At 42.5% G+C, this 18,027-nt stretch overlaps 1 protein-coding gene across 2 annotated transcripts in view; it reads right to left on the bottom strand.

Annotated features, from left to right (window-relative positions):
* LOC112104824 (tudor domain-containing protein 3) overlaps nt 1-18,027 on the bottom strand; it is a 265,871-nt gene that overhangs the window by 81,298 nt on the left and 166,546 nt on the right. For both annotated transcript variants that reach the window (XM_024197380.3, XM_024197381.3), the window contains exons 7-10: nt 17,746-17,895; nt 16,828-16,968; nt 8,517-8,673; nt 7,816-7,941 (exon numbers count right to left, since the gene is read on the bottom strand). In XM_024197380.3, the coding sequence (XP_024053148.2) occupies nt 7,816-7,941; nt 8,517-8,673; nt 16,828-16,968; nt 17,746-17,895 (574 nt within the window). The remainder of the gene's footprint in view (nt 1-7,815; nt 7,942-8,516; nt 8,674-16,827; nt 16,969-17,745; nt 17,896-18,027) is intronic.

Below are 18,027 nucleotides of genomic sequence, written 5' to 3'. Positions count from 1 at the left end.
GCCCCCCCCCCCCCCCCCCGTAGTGAAGACCTGCCCCAAGATAGTAAAATACTACCACAGCAAAGACAATATTAATTCATTTCTAGCCATTGCAAAGGGGTCTACATTTTCACTTTGGTGAATAACGTTAACTATGTAAAGCCCTCAGTATTGAGATAATAATAGACTTCAACAACAATTGCTTATATGCACTTTTAATCATACAGCTATCCTTTGTTTCCTTCACACCTTTCTATGTATATTCTTGACAAAAAGAAAATCTGACCAACTAGTGTAAAGCTTTTGTGTATGTGGAATAGGGTGTTTTAAAAACTTTGCATTATTGATGGCTATGATGGAGACTATCTAATGTCCACCATTGTTACTAAGTTTTATAGCCATGAATCAAACATACTAAGCAACCCCCTACCCTATATATAGACCATCAAAAAAATCACAAACTCTCTCTATATATACACACAGAAGACCCATTACACTTTTTCTTAATTCTGGATAAACTGCTTTAGTTTTACTCATGAAGGAATTCTGCGCCAATATTTTTTCAAAATTCTGCACCAAAATAATTATGTGCACAATATTTTAAAATTCTGCAAAACTCTGCAAATTTTATTTGTCAATAAATGACTGGCAGTGGGGAGCACAGGCCACGGGATGCATTGAGGTGGCAGATCACTCTGAAGCCTCTACCGCCCCGGTATAGTGAACTTGGCAGTGAGGCTGCACCCAACCCTGACACAGTGCAAGGGTCCTGGGCCTATCCACGTGTGGAGGTGTTTAGTGTGTGTGGGGATCCTGGTGTGGGGCAATCTGGGTGAGGGGAACTCAGTGGGAGATCTGAATGCACAGGGGCTCGCAGCACACAGAAGGGGAGCACGACTAGCACTAGGACCGAGGAGGCAGTGTTCAGCTGCAGAGTCAGCAGAACCCAAACACAGCCTCCTTCAGCTGGGCAGCTCTGCGCTTCCAGAAATGGGGGGGGGGGCCAGTGGCACATAACCCTGTGTGTGTCCCCCATGCCTTGCCTCTATTTGGGGTCTCCCCTCTACCTGGGCATGGCTTCCCCCTTTGCTTCCCTGACGTTTTCCGCAGGGAAGCACAGAAATTCTGTGGGGCAGGAGAGGGGAGTTTCTGTGGGCTCGCAGTCCTGCAGAATTCCCCCAGGAGTACAGTTTGTTTTAACCAACTATGACATTAAAACAATATTCAGTTGTTTAGAATCATGTATCTAAGGTCATGTCTACACTTACTGGGATCGATGCTGCTGCGATCGATGCAGCGGCGGTCGATTTATCGGGACTAGTCCAGACCCGCTAAATCAACCACCGAGCACTCCCTCATCGACTCCGGTACTCCATCGGAACAAGAAGAGTAAGGTAAATCAACCGGGGAGCGTCTCCCATCGACGCAGTAAGTCGACCTAAGTTACATCGACTCCAACTACGTTATTCACATAGCTGGAATAGCGTAACTTAGGTCGACTTACACCGGTAATGTAGACAAGGCCTCAGAGGCAAACAAGGGATTGTTGCAATAAAGCTCAAATTATATAAGTGCCATAATATAATATTTCCTAGCAAAACACAATTATCAGCAATCACATCTTATCAGAAAAAGCACTTGTTAATAATTAGACCCAAGCATATCATAAAAACGTTTGGTGAACTTTAGAGTGGTTCATACCACATCTGACATTGAAGGAAATAGTATAAGACACCTGTTTTTGACAGCTGCTTCACTGACTCTGGGGCCCAACTATTGTTTCAAGAGTCTACCATGATCATTTACAAAAAAAAAAAAAAAAAGATTGTCCTCTCTCTTTGCTGAGCCTTCATGAAATGAAGATGGAATTCTCTGTAAAGCTACAAGAATTAGCTTTCTAAACCGTTCTCTTCTTCTCCATCTGAACTTTCTGACTTTATTTAATATGCTATAGCCTCCACAAAAAACACCAGAACTTTTGTTATTAAAACAATACACTATGGCGCATAAGCAAATAGGATTGTAAAAGTACAATTTCATATCAGGGGTTTGAATTATCAGACAAAAATAAGTCATGAAAAAAAATATTTGACATACACATTGGAAAATTGGTTTTGGGGTTTTTTTTGATGGACAAACAGCAAGTCTCAATGCTGATTCCTTCACATTTTTAGCAGCCTTCAAGATCACTGACCATGAGATGCTGTTGACACAGCTGCAAGTACTGATATAAATCAATACATAGCACTGTTACCGTCTACAGGTTGGTCAACCTATGAGCAACAGCATCAGAGGTAGTTGCTACATTTTAAACAAATTACCATGGGCACCTGTCATCCATTGTTATCATCATCAATCAGCAAAACCTTACATAGCTTGCCCCCATTTTAATTTAATTTAGTTACTTTCCCAAAAGCTAATCTCTTTGGCCTTTTCTATACTAGAAAAATGTACTGGTTTAACTACATAGATTAAAAAACTGATTTACCTGAACTCCTGTAACCCCTAATATAGGCACACTTAAACCTGATTTAACCCTTACTTTTATTGATTTAGCTTATATTGGTAATTTATCAACAAGCTAAATCCATGTAAGTAAGGGTTAAACCAATTTAAATATGTGTAAATTAGGATCACACCAGTTTAATTAGATCATTTAAAAAATATATTTCATTAAAACAATTAATATTGGCACTACAGACGGCGCTAGAGTGAATGACCCATGTATGCTTCCTGCCAGTCAGACTTGCCTAGCCCCACTGATAGTTCAGTTAACATTCCTAACCCAGCCAGAACACATGAACAAATACATTTGCAGAACTAAATCAAAGTATTTGGTGATACTAGACTTGGGCCTTTACAGGCCTGTTCAAAAGCTAATAATGTCCCATTATGATCTTTTTGGACAGAGGATTCTACATCCCAGTGAATTGCACATATTCTTTGCAGCAATACATGCAATCGCCTCCTTCATTGTTAGCAGTGGTATTTCTGAGATCTGAGGGATTTTGTACAGTGACAATACTGTGAACCAAATTCTTGCAGAGAAAAAGTTGCAGGGAAAATCTATGGGCTCCATTCAAGAAAAAAAGACTAAAGCTGTGCTCAAATGTAAAGAAGAACGTCAGAGCAAAAGTGGTAGGAACTATTACAGAGCTAACCAGAGACAGGTTTGCTCTTCTTCTGATTGTGTCTAGATCTTAGTGTGATGTTGATCTATTTTGGGAAAATACAAGTTCTCTAAGGTACCACAATCAGTGTTCAAATGCTATGTAACAATGCATATGTGCAAGGCAAAAAACAAACTAATGCACATCTTGCATGATCTTCCCATACCAGCACCTACAGACAACGTGACCGGTACCTTATTCCAGCAGAGACCTTTCAGTGTAGCTCGTAGTATGGCTGAGGTACACGATCTAGACAAAGCAGAAACTATTAACACCTGCTAAAATTTGTCCGAACACTTAATTATGAGGATACAGAGAAAATACTGGACATATGAATTCCCCCTTGTGTTTGAGACATATGTAAAGGAATCAAAAAAATATTACCAGAAGAGACTCCATTGTATTGAACCTGTCCATTAGAAAGTCATTGACCCCCGCAAGTGTCTCCAATGTCACAGTCAAAAAGTCATTATCTCATACTTTTACAAAGGACAAGTTAACCACGCAACGTACACAAAAACCCCTCCAGCATGCAAAGAGTTGCTCAAAGAATTTCATCGTCACATAGCATAATGAAGCTGCTGTCTCACACTATTCAGTGGAGTTTCTTCATAGATCCCACGAGGCTGACACCAAGATTATCTTGCATGCCATCAATGCCACAGAGAACTGCAGATTTTTGCATAAGAGACAGATGTTCTAACGTGCTCTGTGAGGTGCTCCCTAAAACATCTGCAAGATTCTGCTTTTTGTGCCTGCTGCTGAGTCACAGAATCACAGTATATGTACAAACAAGTCCAGCTTCTTTGCTTCTTTTGATTGGGGGTGGCAGCCTGATGCCCCTGACACACCCACTCATTAGCCACTATAACAACTAGCAATCCTGGAGGCGGGTGGGAGTGAAGATAGTCAAACCTTTGGGAGGGCTCTGCATGCTTTGAAGTGGGAGGCAATGAAGATGGGGTCTGCTGTAGTGACTTTACAGGCGCTAATATCATTTTATTGATTGGCAGTGCCACACTAGATGGACCTGCCATTGATATTCTATCAATCAGGCAATGAGAGGACTCCCTGACATCCTTGACTTGAATGCCCAAGTCTGAAGCTACCCTCCTTAACAATTTCTGATAAGTCTTGTAATCATCATCAGAGGGTAGGGTTGCCTTTGAGGAAAGAGGAGGTTACCCACCTGTAACTGGAGGTTCTATATTTCACTGTGGGTTATGCATGTACAACATATGCCTGGAGCGGGAGAATTTGAAAGTAGTATCCATTGGTCCACGCATGTGCCCAGACTTGCCTCGTCCATCCATTCAAAGTGATAAAGGGCAGGGCGGACCAACCATGGCTCCAGTTCCTTCTCCACTGTAAATCTGACAGATTCGAAACAGAGGGGTAGGAGGGCGGAAAGCGGAATACACATATCTCGAAGATCCTCCATTTACAGGTAAGTAACCTCTTCTTCTTTGAGTGGTGGTTCCTATTATATTCCACTGTGGGTGACTGACAAGCAGTACCTAAGTTGGAGAAGGGTGCGAGGATGAGGACAGAAGGGTCGTGCAAAGTATCGCCGTGCCAAAGAAGTATTCGTGACTGAGTTGTGGAACAAAGCATAGCATGTTGCAAACATATTGACAGAGCTCCATGTGGCTACTCTACATATATCTATGTGAGGCACTTGCTGAAGGGATGCCATGCTTATTACTTCCGCTGTAGTGGAGTGAACCCATACCCTAACAGGGGCAAGGTAGATTTGCAAACTGGTAGAAGAGTTTAATGCAGCTGGAAATCCATTTGGCGATTCTCTGGGTGAAGACTGCCTGTCCCTGGACTCTCTCTTCTATCGCAATAAACTGTCTAGGGGACTTCCTGATTGTTTTTGTCCTCTGCAGGTAAAAGGCTAAAGCTTATTGAACATTGAGAGACATTCTTCTGCAGATGCATGTGGTTTCAGGAAGAAAATCAGTAAGTGAATGGATTGATTAATATGAAACTGGGAGATTACCTTTGGTAAAAATTTCAGGTGTTGATGTAAGAAGACCTTATCTGAGTGGAATATTGTAAATGATGGGTCCGCCATCATAGCTCTAAGTTCCCAACCCTTCTCACCAAAGTGATAGCAAAAAGGAGGGTGACCTTCATGGAGCGAAGAGACATGGAGCAAGATGCCATTGGTTCAAATGAGGATTTTGTTAATGCTGAGAGTACCAGATTCAGATGCCATTGAGGCGCAATCACTTGGAGGGGTGGGAAGGTTCTTAGGAGGCCTTTCCAAAATCTAGCAGTTAGCAGGTTTGTAAAACCAGAGTAACACTCCATAGAAGGATGGAATGTGCTGATCGCCGCTAGGTGGACTCTCAAAGGGCTGAGGGCAAGATCCAACATCTTTAATGATACAATGTAGTCCAGGATTAGCAGAATCTCTGCTGCTTCTGGTAAAATCTATGTTGTGGCCAAGATGAAAACCATCTGCAATTACCCCAATAACTTTATCTAGTGGAATCTTTCATACTATTAAAGAGAATGTCTTATACAGCGGAGGAACATGCCTGTTCGATAGTTGATGACAATCTAAATACCACACTCTGAGATGGAGCAGACGTGATTGATTGGGATGCTTGATCTTGCCATTTTGTACTGGGTCAGAAGATTGGGAAGGTCAGGATGGTAATCGGTGGGCAGGATGACATGCACAGAAGATTGGGGAGGTGGTGTTACTAAATCAGTGTAGAGAGGCACTTACATCAGTGGGAGCCAAATTTAATTGAAGATACTTCCACAGCTAGGTGGACGCACAGCATCTTATATGATCTAAATGTGGCTGAAGAGGAAGGAACTGAAACCCTATGAACCTAGAAGAAAAGGAAACTAGCCCTCTCATGAGAAAATAGTACTCTTTTCTTTGGGATAGTCAGGTCCCCTTTCTTGTAGGCATCTGTAGTGGGGCAGCTTCCCAACTCCATGAGAAAAAGGGCTGGAACAGGCCAGAGAGGCTGCGCACACCAGCAGCCAATCAGCAAAGGCCTGTGGAGAGCCAATCAGGGCAAAGAAAGAGGCAGCCAATCAGGGCCGGGCTGGGCCCTATATAAAGTCTGCCTAGCAAAGGAGAGGGCAGTCTCTCCCTGACTAGCAAGGGAGGAGGACTGGCTCCTGAGCCCTGGTCTACACTGAGGGGGGGATCAACCTAGGATACGCAACTTCAGCTACAAGAATAGCATAGCTGAAGTCAATGTATTTAGGTCTACTTACGGCGGCGTGTGCACGGCGCTGAGTCGACGGCTGCCGCTCTCCCGTCGACTCCGCTTGCGCCTCTCGCGGCGGTGGAGTACCAGAGTCGACGGGAGAGCGCTCGGGGATCAATGTTATCACGTCTACACTAGACGCAATAAATCGATCCCCAATAGATCGATCACTACCCACCGCTCCAGCAGGTAGTGTAGATGTACCCTTAGGTAAAGAGGTAGCACCTTGGACAGAGCAGTGCTGGGCAGGCTCACGGAAGCAGAGGACAACTCCAGCCCAATTACCTGCCAGGCTGTGGCTCCTGCTAAAAAGCGTCGAGAAGGTGCACGGGGCCAAAGGGGAAGTGGCCCAGGGAAGATAGGCGGACAAGAGGGGAGAGAAGGAGGGTAGAGAGAGGCTGCCGCTAGAGGGTCCCCGGGTCGGGACCCAGAGTAGCGGGTGGGCCTGGGTTCCCCCCCTTCCCCCCTTGCACTGCATCTGGCCATGGAGGAGTGTGACTGAGACAGACTGCAACTTGCCCCTGAGGTGAGGGGCTAGACTTTGGGGTTGTGGTTGGCCACTGAGGCAGATGCAACCCGAAGGACTGCCGTTAAACTCCCTTTCCCCTCTCCCCCCCCACCCCCCCCGAAGGGGTTGAGAATGGAATAGGGGGAGCTGCCGGAGGACAGTGTCCTGAAGCGGATGCCACCAAGCAGGGAACAACGCGGGTCCCAAACCAGCAGAGCAGACAACAGGCGAGACACCATGCGCAGAGGACGCTCCACAGCTGACGAGCTAATTTCCGGAGCAACCAGCAGGAGGCGCCAGCGGTGGTGAGTCCTGACCCCATTACAGCATCTTTATTTCCTTTTACTTCCTGTCCCCCGCACTCTTAAGTGGTTTGGATCTGCAGACCCACTTTGAGATAACCCAAGGCCCCATTACTTCCAATCTGCTTCATGCCCACTCACCCATACTTCAGCAAAACCACACACTATTACATCCACATCTGCCTTTTGTCTGAGCAGTATATTGAAAGAAAACTCAGAAAATGACAATTTAACATTTTCATGGCTGTAGTGAGGCGGAGTGGCCTCCCACTGAGCCAGAGCGGGAGGGACGACCGCTAACACACTACAATGGCAAACAGATAATGTAATATTTTCCATTAGATCCATGATGACGATGAAGCAATTAAGTCTTTTCCTACTAATAAATTTGTAACAGCTCTTCATAACCAAGTGGTAGTGAGAAAAGATGAATATACATTGTTAATTGAACACCATACATACATGAAACATGAATAACCTGGATTTTCAGATGTTCTGACCCGACACAAATCTCAGTTACATCTATAGAGAAGAAGGTGCTTAGCAACTTAGAAAAATTAGGCCAGCAGTGTGTGATCTTGCTTCCATAGATCATTTTAATTTCAACAACGTACCTTCTATTGTCAGAGTACCCATTTTGGACTCTAAGAAGTCAAATAGTGTGCTGGGTGCAGAAGGTCTGGCATTTCCTAGTTCCTCTTCATCTTCAGGTCTTAGTCGGCCTCTGCCCTTTCCTTTCCCTGTGGATATTACAAACAAATGACTTAGAGCCAGACAAATCTACAGTAACTCTACATTTCTTTTTATTGTAATTGTTTTTATAAAACAGATGAAGCCTTTAAACAGGAAAAATATAATCATATCCATGAATTACATGGATTATTTTCAATTAAGAACACTTAACTGTGCGATTTTTAACCAGGAAACAATTACAGATATAATACACAGAGGTACTTTTCCAATATTCATGGTCAGGTCTTGAATACATTATGACTTAGAGGAAAACATATATGCAATTATGCCCCTGCATAACTCCACATACACTAGCAAAGACCAATATTATATTTTTGTGCTTGGGGGGACGGTTTGAGCATTGGCTTGCTAAACCCAGGATTGTGCGTTCAATCCTTGAGGGGGCCACTTAGGGATCTGCAGCAAAATCAGTACTTGATCCTGCTAGTGAAGGCAAGGGCTGGACTTGATGATCTTTCGGGGTCCCTTCCAGCTCTATGAGATAGGTATATCTCCATATATTAACACAAGATCCCCTATTATATAGACACTTTAGTCTAAAACACAGCTTTACAAGTTATACCTCTAGGTGGTGGTCCCTGAATAGGTTTCTGTTTACTGCTGTTCAGAAGAAAATTTAATGCTGCTTCTAGGCTGTTGCTATTATCCATAAGCGCCTGCCTTGCTGCTTCTTTACTGAAACCCATTTCTGTTATGTGCTTTAGAGCCTTTTCATCAACCTGTAATAAAAGATATACACAAAAGTAATCACAAGCTACAACACAGATTCCATAAAATACTAGGTTTGCTTGTAAATTGCACATTAATATTTAATTAAAACATTAATTTATTTTTCATGTATGATGATAAATACTTAGGGCCATTTATAAAAATACTAACAAATAAGCTTTCATGGCTTCATGTAACTGACTTGAGTACACTGGGGTGAGAGGAGACAGGGACAGATGGTAATTTTAGGAGATGGATTTTACGTGCTTTGGGTGTTTCTTTGATTTTTGGGTTTCGTTTTTTGGAGGGGATTTTTGTTGTGTGTGTGTTTGTTTGTTTTTTTTGCTTTGATTTAATTTCAAATATAAAACCAAAGGAATAATATTAGATGATGTCAAACTCTGATTCCCATAGTTTAACTCTCACTCCATCAAACAAAGGAGTATCCTGATAGACAGCAGTATCTCTCCCCTTAGCAGGAAGAAAGAAGGCAAAAATATATCAAGCATATCTTAACGGGCCAGCCTTTTGTGCTTGGTACAAACATTTCCAAAGCTATGACTGACAATGGCTGTGCAAAATCAGATTATACATTCTCCAAAATAGGGAGACTAGATATATAATGACTAAAGATCCTGCAGAATAAAACTGAAAGAAATACCAGTAAGTAATTTTCCTTCTTCAGTAATACATGACTTCTCATTCCCAATGATATGAAACATTCTGACAGACAGCAAATATAACTATCAGTGTACACATAGTAAAGGCGATGGCCTTACATAATATTGCTGTTTGAAGCACCAAGCTGAAAACTGAATCCTCCAATCCTCTATTTTATTACGTCTAATAAATGTGTAGTGTGAGGAAAAGGTTCTAGCCTCACACACCTCCCTGTAAAAAATGTCACACTTCTCTGCCCAAAAAAGGGAAAAGGGACAACCCTGTGCTGGTACAAACAAACCAGATAAACTGAACCATATGACTCAATAGGTTGACAGTGCAGTGGATGTTTTAGAAATATTTTGGGATATGTCTCAACCATGAAAATTGAGTAACTCCTTAATGCAAACTAAATAAAACCTTCTTAAAAGAACACAATTAGTTTTGCTGAGAGATTAGTACAAGTTGTGCAATAACTAACGTAACCATGTGATATTATCATTATTACCCATTTTCTCCTTTCCTCCTATAGTTTGTTACTTTCACTTGTCTTGCTTCCAATTAGATGCATCCTAATTACGGCATATGGGTGCTACTACAATACAAGTAATAAATAACAGTATCTAAACATCAGCCATCTAGTTTGCAGATATAAATATCCAAATTCACTTCCAAAACCAAACTGGAAAATGCAAGAATAACTTCTTAAAAGAATGAAGTACAGTTGAGTGGGGATAAAGTAAAACTCCTACACTTCTGGCTAAGTTGATTCCACTTCCTTCATAATTCCTTCTGCATCCCCCAAACAAACAAGTCCACCCAACAATATTCTTAGACTGAATGTCCACAAACTGAAGCACAGGACCATCACTAAATAAAAAGACTTACAATTACTAATGTTCCCTGCAACGTCGTAGGAAGGATGGTCTATGTTACTAACACTAAAGTGGCCTACGTACAATGCCCAGCTCAGCCACAGACTTCCCATATGAGGTTGAACAACTTAATCTAACTTGTGACTCAGTCTCTCATCTGTAAAATAGGCATAGTGCCGCCCTATCTTACAGGGGTGTGATGAGGATAAAATACATTAATGACTAAAAGGCACATAGATAGTACAGTGACATGGGCCATGTAGGTGAGTATATCAGTAAAAAAACAGGCAGATTAGAATGCAGCTGTCCTGGGGGATGGGGGGGGAAACAGTGTTGGTTTAGAATCCATTCCTTTAGTGCCAGCTGGAGCCTGCCCAGTAAATCTGTTCTACTGTTCTGTCTCCCTTGCAGATAGACAAGGTGGGTGAGGTAATATCTTTTACATAGTTGTCATAGAGAAGAAGGGATATTCTACCATGCACCAGTGGTGCATCACCTCCTTTTGGAGCTGGAAATACTCAGTGTTCCTGTCTGCTGTATATGACAGCTACTCTTTTCATCAGGAGCTAAGCAGCACCCTCGGGCTGAACAGTTGAGAGCTAATCTTGGACAGGACCATAATCTGAGACCTGAGGGATAGGCAATTTCCCAGAGACCCTCTTTCTCACACAGTCCTTGTAACTTTCAAGGTATCTATGGACTCCAAAGGCCAGTCAATCTCTTCCTTCTCTTATATATATATATTGCACCAAAAGCTTCTCTCTCTCTCTCTCGCTCATCATTATATATAAAGACTGGAATGAAAAAAAAAGGAAGATTAAAACAGGAGGGTCTGTGTTTTAAAGCTGAAGGAGGCAGAACAATTGACCTGGAAGTAAGTAGTCAGGTACCGGTATAACAGCTAAGACAGAAACTACTTCATTGCTTCATAGTACACTAGGCAAAGATGTTGTGCTATCAGATTCTTTTATAGGATGTGGGAGAAGGTAACATAATGAATGAAACCATCTTTGTTAAAAAATTCATTTCAATTAAACAACCATGCCTAATATTAGGGCTACAAAGGATAAAAGGAGCTGATTCTTCACTATCTTAGGACCTTGAATAAACATTTACATTATCACACCACCACCAAATCAGAACACTGTTGTATGCAGTGTTGTTGTAGCTGTGTTGGTCCCAGGATACTAGAGACACAAGGTAGATGATATAATACCTTTTATTGGACCAACTTCTGCTGATGAAAGAGACAAGCTTTTGCGCTTACACAGATCTCTTCTTCAGGTCTGGTGGCAAGTCTACACAGACCGCAGTCATAGTAATTAAATCACTTTTACATGTCCACACTACACTCCTTGTATCAGTGGTGCATGTCCTCACTAGTGGTATTTGCATCGATGCAGAGAGCAGTGCACCCTGGGCAAGTAGCCCACTGTGCAACTCACCACCATCTAGCGCAGGTTTGTAAAGGGTTTGCAATGCCTCATGGGGGCAAACGAGACATGCAGGGATGACTGGGAACATGATTTCAAGATCTCATGATGGTGTTTTCTCCATCCCATAATTTTATCTGCATCCTATAACGTTTTGCACCTCTTTTCAAAAGCCCCACAAATCCGCACAGCCACCATCTCTGTGAGAAGCATGGTTCCTGCATAGCTCTGCACTATTGCAATGAGCGTTGTGAACACACTGCGCCTGATCCTGCAGTATTTCCAGAGTCAGGAGAGGAGCCACATGGAATATGCGCCATGGAAAGAAACAATTCCAGGTTGTTGCTGGCAGTTGCAGACAGTGGAGAATTGGTTTGGGCCCGAGAAACAAGTACTGACTGGTGGGATCACACTGTTATGCAGGTATGGGATGGTGAACAGTGGCTGCAGAACTTTTGGATGCACAAGGCCACATTTCTGGAAATGTGTGCGGAGCTTGCCCCAGCCCTCCGGTGCAGTAACACCAAAATGAGAGTTGCACTGACGCTGAGCTGGGGTTGGACTAGATGACCTCCTGAGGTCTCTCCAACCCTAATCTTCTATGATTCTATGAGGAAGCAAGTGGCAATCGCGGAATTGAAGCTTGAAGCAATGCCAGATTGCTACTGATCAGTTGGGAATCAATTTGGAGTTGGGAAAGTGTGCAGGGCCATTAATCGCATCCTGCTATGAAGGACTGTGACTCTGGGGCATGTGCAGGACATACTGGATGGTTTTGCTGTACTGGGGCTCACAAACTGCATTGGGGTGATAAATGGCATGCATATCACTATTCTGGCACCAGACCACCTTGCCACAGAGTATATCAAGAAAGGGTTATTTTTCTATGGTATAACAACCGCCGGAAGATCACTGGGGACATTTTACTGACATCCGTGCTGGATGGTCAGGGAAAGTGCATAACGCATGAATCTTTAAGAACAAAGGCCAGTACAGAAAGCTGCAAGAAGGGACTTTCTTTCCAGACCAGAGGATTACCATTGGAGATGTTGAAACGCCAACAGTGAATGTGGGAGACACAGCCTACCCCCTTATTCCTGTGGCTCATGAAGCTGTTCACTGGCCACCTCGACAGCAGCAAGGAACGCTTCAACCACAGACTCAGCAGGTGCAGAATGACAGCTGAAAGTGCCTTTGGCTGCTTGAAAGGCCGCTGTCACTGTCTACTCACAATATCAGACCTCAGTGAAAAAAATATCCCCATGGTTATAACTGCCAGCTGTGCACTTCAGAATATCTCTGAAGCAAAGGAGGAGAAGTTTCCAAAAGGGTGAAGGTGGAATGGCTGTCTGCTGATTTTGAGCAGCCAGATACCAGAGCTATAAAAAGAGCTATATGGCTCAGAGAGTGAAGACCATTTTAATAATGAGCCACAATAATGTGTGTTGCTGTTGTGTGGTGTGCCTGATACTGTTTTTTTGCACCCCAGTATGAATCTTATAAGTAGTGTTGTGCGAGTGGTAATATAACAGTGCAAATGCCTCTATCACTATTATCTGTGAATGATGTCAGCCCCAGCCACCATATGTTGTGAACTAATAAATATGAATTAAGTTTCCATAAATAGAGTTTTGTTCCAAACACATGCAAACAGACATTTATAACTGAATGAAACTTTATGAATACAGGGGAAAGAACCTTTGAAGGGGAAAGAACAGTCCTTTCCATTCCGCAAACACATACACCAACTGTCTCTCTCAAAGGTCAGTGTATATGCAGCTGTGATTGTCTGTACTCTCCGTGGGGGTGGAGTGGTAGGGATAGTGCAACGACCCCCGATGCCACGTGGAGTGTGGGGGGAGGAAGTGTAGGGAAGTCCCAACATGCAGTTCTCTATGGGCTACAGAGGGGGGCAAGCATGTGTGACTGATGCTTCAGAAGCGCTAGCATCTCCTGCTTCACATCACTCTCCTTTTCCCATGCTTTTCTCCTGTCCGCACCATCCCTGTCCATTCTGTCCGTGAGCTTGATCCTCCAAGCCCTGTGCTCAATACCCACAGCACTAAAGGCTTCCAGGATCTCTTTGAACATATCGTCCCGTGCCCTCTTCCTTATCTGGCTGAGTTACTCCACTGGTGTGGTTGGAAAGACCCTCAAGGCCACATTTCCAGCTGCAAAAAATACAATGCACAGAGATACTATTGTGAGTTTATTCACAAGATAAATGGAAACTTGGTATACTGAACTCACTCCCCTTGATCCACACAAGTTACAAGCACTACATTCTCACTTCTGCTTGGAATCCATAGAGAACAGTGGTAGTCCCAGCCATGGCAAATATGGCGCCTGGGGGGGAGAGGGGCAAGCTGGCACAGAAAGGGGGAGGGGAGCTCACAGGCATGAGTATATGCAGATAGGGTAACTAAACTGAATACTGGCACCATTTTCCACAGGTAGTGATGACTTTAGCTGATATCTCACTCCTGAGGGTAACAGAGGCTGAAAGGGAGCTGCTCCTGCACACGTCCAGCTGGAGACCGGGTCCATAGGCTGCTAGCCTGTATGCTGCAATGATGCCTGCTGAGTAGTGTGGGAAAGTGTCCTACCATGGTGGAAAAAATAAGGCAGCCATCCCCAGTAGTCTTCAGTAGAAGATTGCAGAGTACCTCCAGGAAAGTTTCCTCGAAATCTCTATGGAGGATTCAAGGGACATCCCGGTACACATAAACTGTTCTGCAGGGTCTCCTCTGCCTAACTGAACAGGGGAATGAGAAGCAGACAGCAACTCTACCTCTACTGGTTATTTCACTACCTCTTGTAGCATGATAATAATGAGTAAATGAACAGATGTGTCCCTGAAATATCAAATCAAACTGCATGCTTGTTCCTTCCCCTTCATCAGGCTCTCCCGTGATGGACTGTGTGGACTTGTTTGACGGCTCTGGAGTCAAAAAGAGGTCCTGGCTCACTGAGTCACTGGATCCCCGGTCACCTGTCCCCCATTCTCCTACGTCTCCTCTTCTTCCTTGTCCAACACCTCATCCTCAGGGTTCACTCCGATAGCCTGTGATTGTGACTCCTCCCAAGTATACACGGGGCCCTTGTAGATGTGATGGGGTCGCCGACAAGAATGGCATGAAGCTCTTTGTCAAAGTGGCATGTCTACAGCTCCACACCAGAGCGACTGTTAGCCTCCCTTGACTTCTGGTACAACTGCCGCAGGCTCCTTGGTCTTCACATGGCACTGCTCCATGCCCCTGTTGTAGACCTTCTCTCCCATGCCCCAAGCAATTTGCTCATAATATTGACATTTCTATGGCTGATCAGAGCTATGTCTGAACAGCCTCTTCTCCTCATAGACCCAGGAAATTCGTCACCTCTGGTGTACTCCAGGCAGGAACACGTCTGCAGCGTGGAGCCGGCATGGTCAGCCATGCAGTTCCTATGTGAGCTCTCCATGCTGAGCAAACAGGAAATGGAATTTCAAAAATTCATGAGTCATTAAAAGGAGAGGGGCATGTACCTGCATATCTGGCCACCGGGCAGCGGAGCTCAAAATGGTGACCAGAAAGGTCATGGGGTGGGGGAGCATTGTGGGACACTTCCTGGAGTCCACTAAAGTTGATGTAATTGCGTGTCTAGACTGACACTGCATCACCCTACGTCAACCTAAGCTCTAAGCCCTTCGTGCAGTTGGAGTTATTAAGTTGGTCATGTGAGGAAGGCAGAATATTATAACCTAATTTATGAAAAATTCCATTTTTTCAACTCCATATAAACAACACCCTGATACTATGGTGACATGTATCTCAGAAACACATAGGATATAAATGCAAGAAACACCTACCACATTAATGATCTGTGACTTTTTTTTTTTTTTTTTTTTTTAAAGTCTTTAATTACATTTAGCATTTTTAAATCCAGTGCTGGCAGCCATCTTGCTGAAAACAGATGGCATTTATGACACACAAAAGTATAAAAATCCTATTAAACAGTTACTTTAAACCAGTCTGTAACCTGCTTTAATAATGATTTTAACAGTTGGAAGAAAAACTAAACATATACAATATTTTTATGATTATTAAGCAATTATTAAAGCAGGTCAAACTAGTTTACTGTCTCTTCTACGGTGCTGCCCCATTGTCACAAATGACACCTCTTTCCAGCAAGATGTCTGCCTCCAGCACTAAAACACAATGTCAATTGCAATTACATACTTAAAAATATCTTTCATGGTTTGTTCATGGTGAAAACCATTTCTAACCTCATGAACTTATAGACCATTGGACTGAGCAAAACCGATGCAGGTTTTTTTAAGGACTGTTTGTATAGACTATCCATTTTGCTCAATGAAGTGTTCTGAAAGTTCACATAACTAATAACACTTCTCACCAAGTAACTGTGATATAGCTTTAAAAATATTGTTTTGAATTAAAATTGATAGTATTGAGCCTCCTGCCAGCGGCCACCATCTTACAAAACGAGAGACCTTATTTGTGACCCAGACAGCATGGAGTTCCAGGGTGAGAATGAACAGGAGTTTCCCTGCTCTTTTATTACCAGTTTAAATAGCAGAAGTAGTACACATACCTTGGCCCGCGCCGCTTCCCGCAGCCCCCATTGGCCTGGAGTGGGGGACCGCAGCCAGTGGGAGCTGCGATCAGCTGAACCTGCGGATCAGACAGGTAAAAAAACCGGCCTGGCCCGCCAGGGGGCTTACCCTGGTGGGCCGCATGCCAAATGTTGCCGATCCCTGGTTTAAACACTAAACATATTCTTTTGATGATAAACCAATATTAATCCAGAAGGAAAATGGTCTTAAAATGTCTTGCTTTGGGCTCTTAAAAAGTGCTATAAAAATGCCATTGATTATAACAGTTAAGTTACTTCGACTTGCAAACTGCTGCATTTATTTTAAAATTTAAGAGAGAAAAATATTTCTGTAATGAGACTATCACAAAATTCGTTACAATTTTTTGTTTTGTAAGCGTTTCTACACAGTTGCAATACACAGCCTGATTAATTGTATCCTCCATGAGTTAGGTATTCCGTGAAAATAAACCAATCTCAACAGAGAGTAAAATACAGAAATCTATACAACCTTTTATAGAAACTGAAGGAAAATTCATTATCTCATAGTTTTAGTCTACATGTCAAATACGGATAGTTAAGGCTCCATTTAGATCCTCAGCCTTACCAGTTCACGATAGACACCTTCATTTTTCCCCTCAGGTTTTGTTATCTTTTCCTTCTGGAACACTTCCCTGTTTCGATTCCCTCCAGCACTCACATTAAGATTGCTTCTAGTACTGCCACCACCTCCTCCAAATGTCTTGGTCTTTAGATAAGAAGGGAAATAAACATTCAGTAAACAACACAGTTAGGAAAATAACCTTTAAGATTATGCTACTACAGAAAAATGCAGTAAATCTCAGGTACCTAACGGTTTATCGTTATCCTTTATATAGACACATAAAATATTAATTTCCATAAAATAACAGAGTAATTTACTAGCTAGAATTTCCCTATGTCCAGACGAGGGTGTAAAATGTTATATAATTTTAATTTTTATGAGTTGCTCTGAGGCAAATCATAAAAATAAAATTAAATGGAAAACTGTAAGGGAGAATATAAAATAATCCAAGGATTAAACATGTTAAGTTCCATAGCAATTCAACAATACCGAACACAATGAATCAAAGTCTGTTGGGACTTGGAAATATATTCATTACCTTAATCTCAGCATCAAAATAGCTTCAATACAAGCTGCCTAGTAAGTTAGTTTTGCTTACTCAAATTGTACTGTTTGCATAAAGCAAAACTGAATTATAAAATTCATGCATATTTTAGCAGACTTGGTTTAGATCAAAATTAGATCCATAAGAAAATATTTTATGGTCAGTCTACATCACATTACCTCTTTAGAAAAGGGAGAACACACCCCAAGTTTCCGAAAAGGCTCATTGCCTTCGGTTTTTATTTTTCTAAATACTTGGTAGACAAAGGAACATAAGAAAACAGACACCATAATGTGACTCACATTAAGGAGATAAATACTTGAACTAAAATAATGAAGTACACCAAGTAAAATACTGCCGCAAATGTATATTCTAACCTCCTTGCTCTTTGCTACTTCTGCAATAGCAGCTGTTCTCTGTTTTTCAAATTCATCATTGTCTCCAACAGGCTTAGCAGTGCTCATTATTTGCAGAGTCTTTCTCTGATCAAGTTCCCTGCTGTCCACTTGCACAGAAGACACACATTTCTGTAACACAAAAGCAGTACTACAGAAATTTACTCTCTCCTTTCTATTTTCAGTTACAAAACAAAATATTCATATTTCATTAGAGTATTAACTTTTGAAAAAAATTAACACAAAAAATATACAGCTAGGACA

The sequence above is a fragment of the Terrapene carolina genome, unplaced genomic scaffold (assembly GCF_002925995.2).
Source record: "Terrapene carolina triunguis isolate 2854851 unplaced genomic scaffold, T_m_triunguis-2.0 Scaffold17, whole genome shotgun sequence".
Lineage (NCBI taxonomy): Eukaryota > Metazoa > Chordata > Testudines > Emydidae > Terrapene > Terrapene triunguis.
Note: the sequence above shows the minus strand (reverse complement) of the source record. Positions and strands in the feature narration are given on the sequence as shown.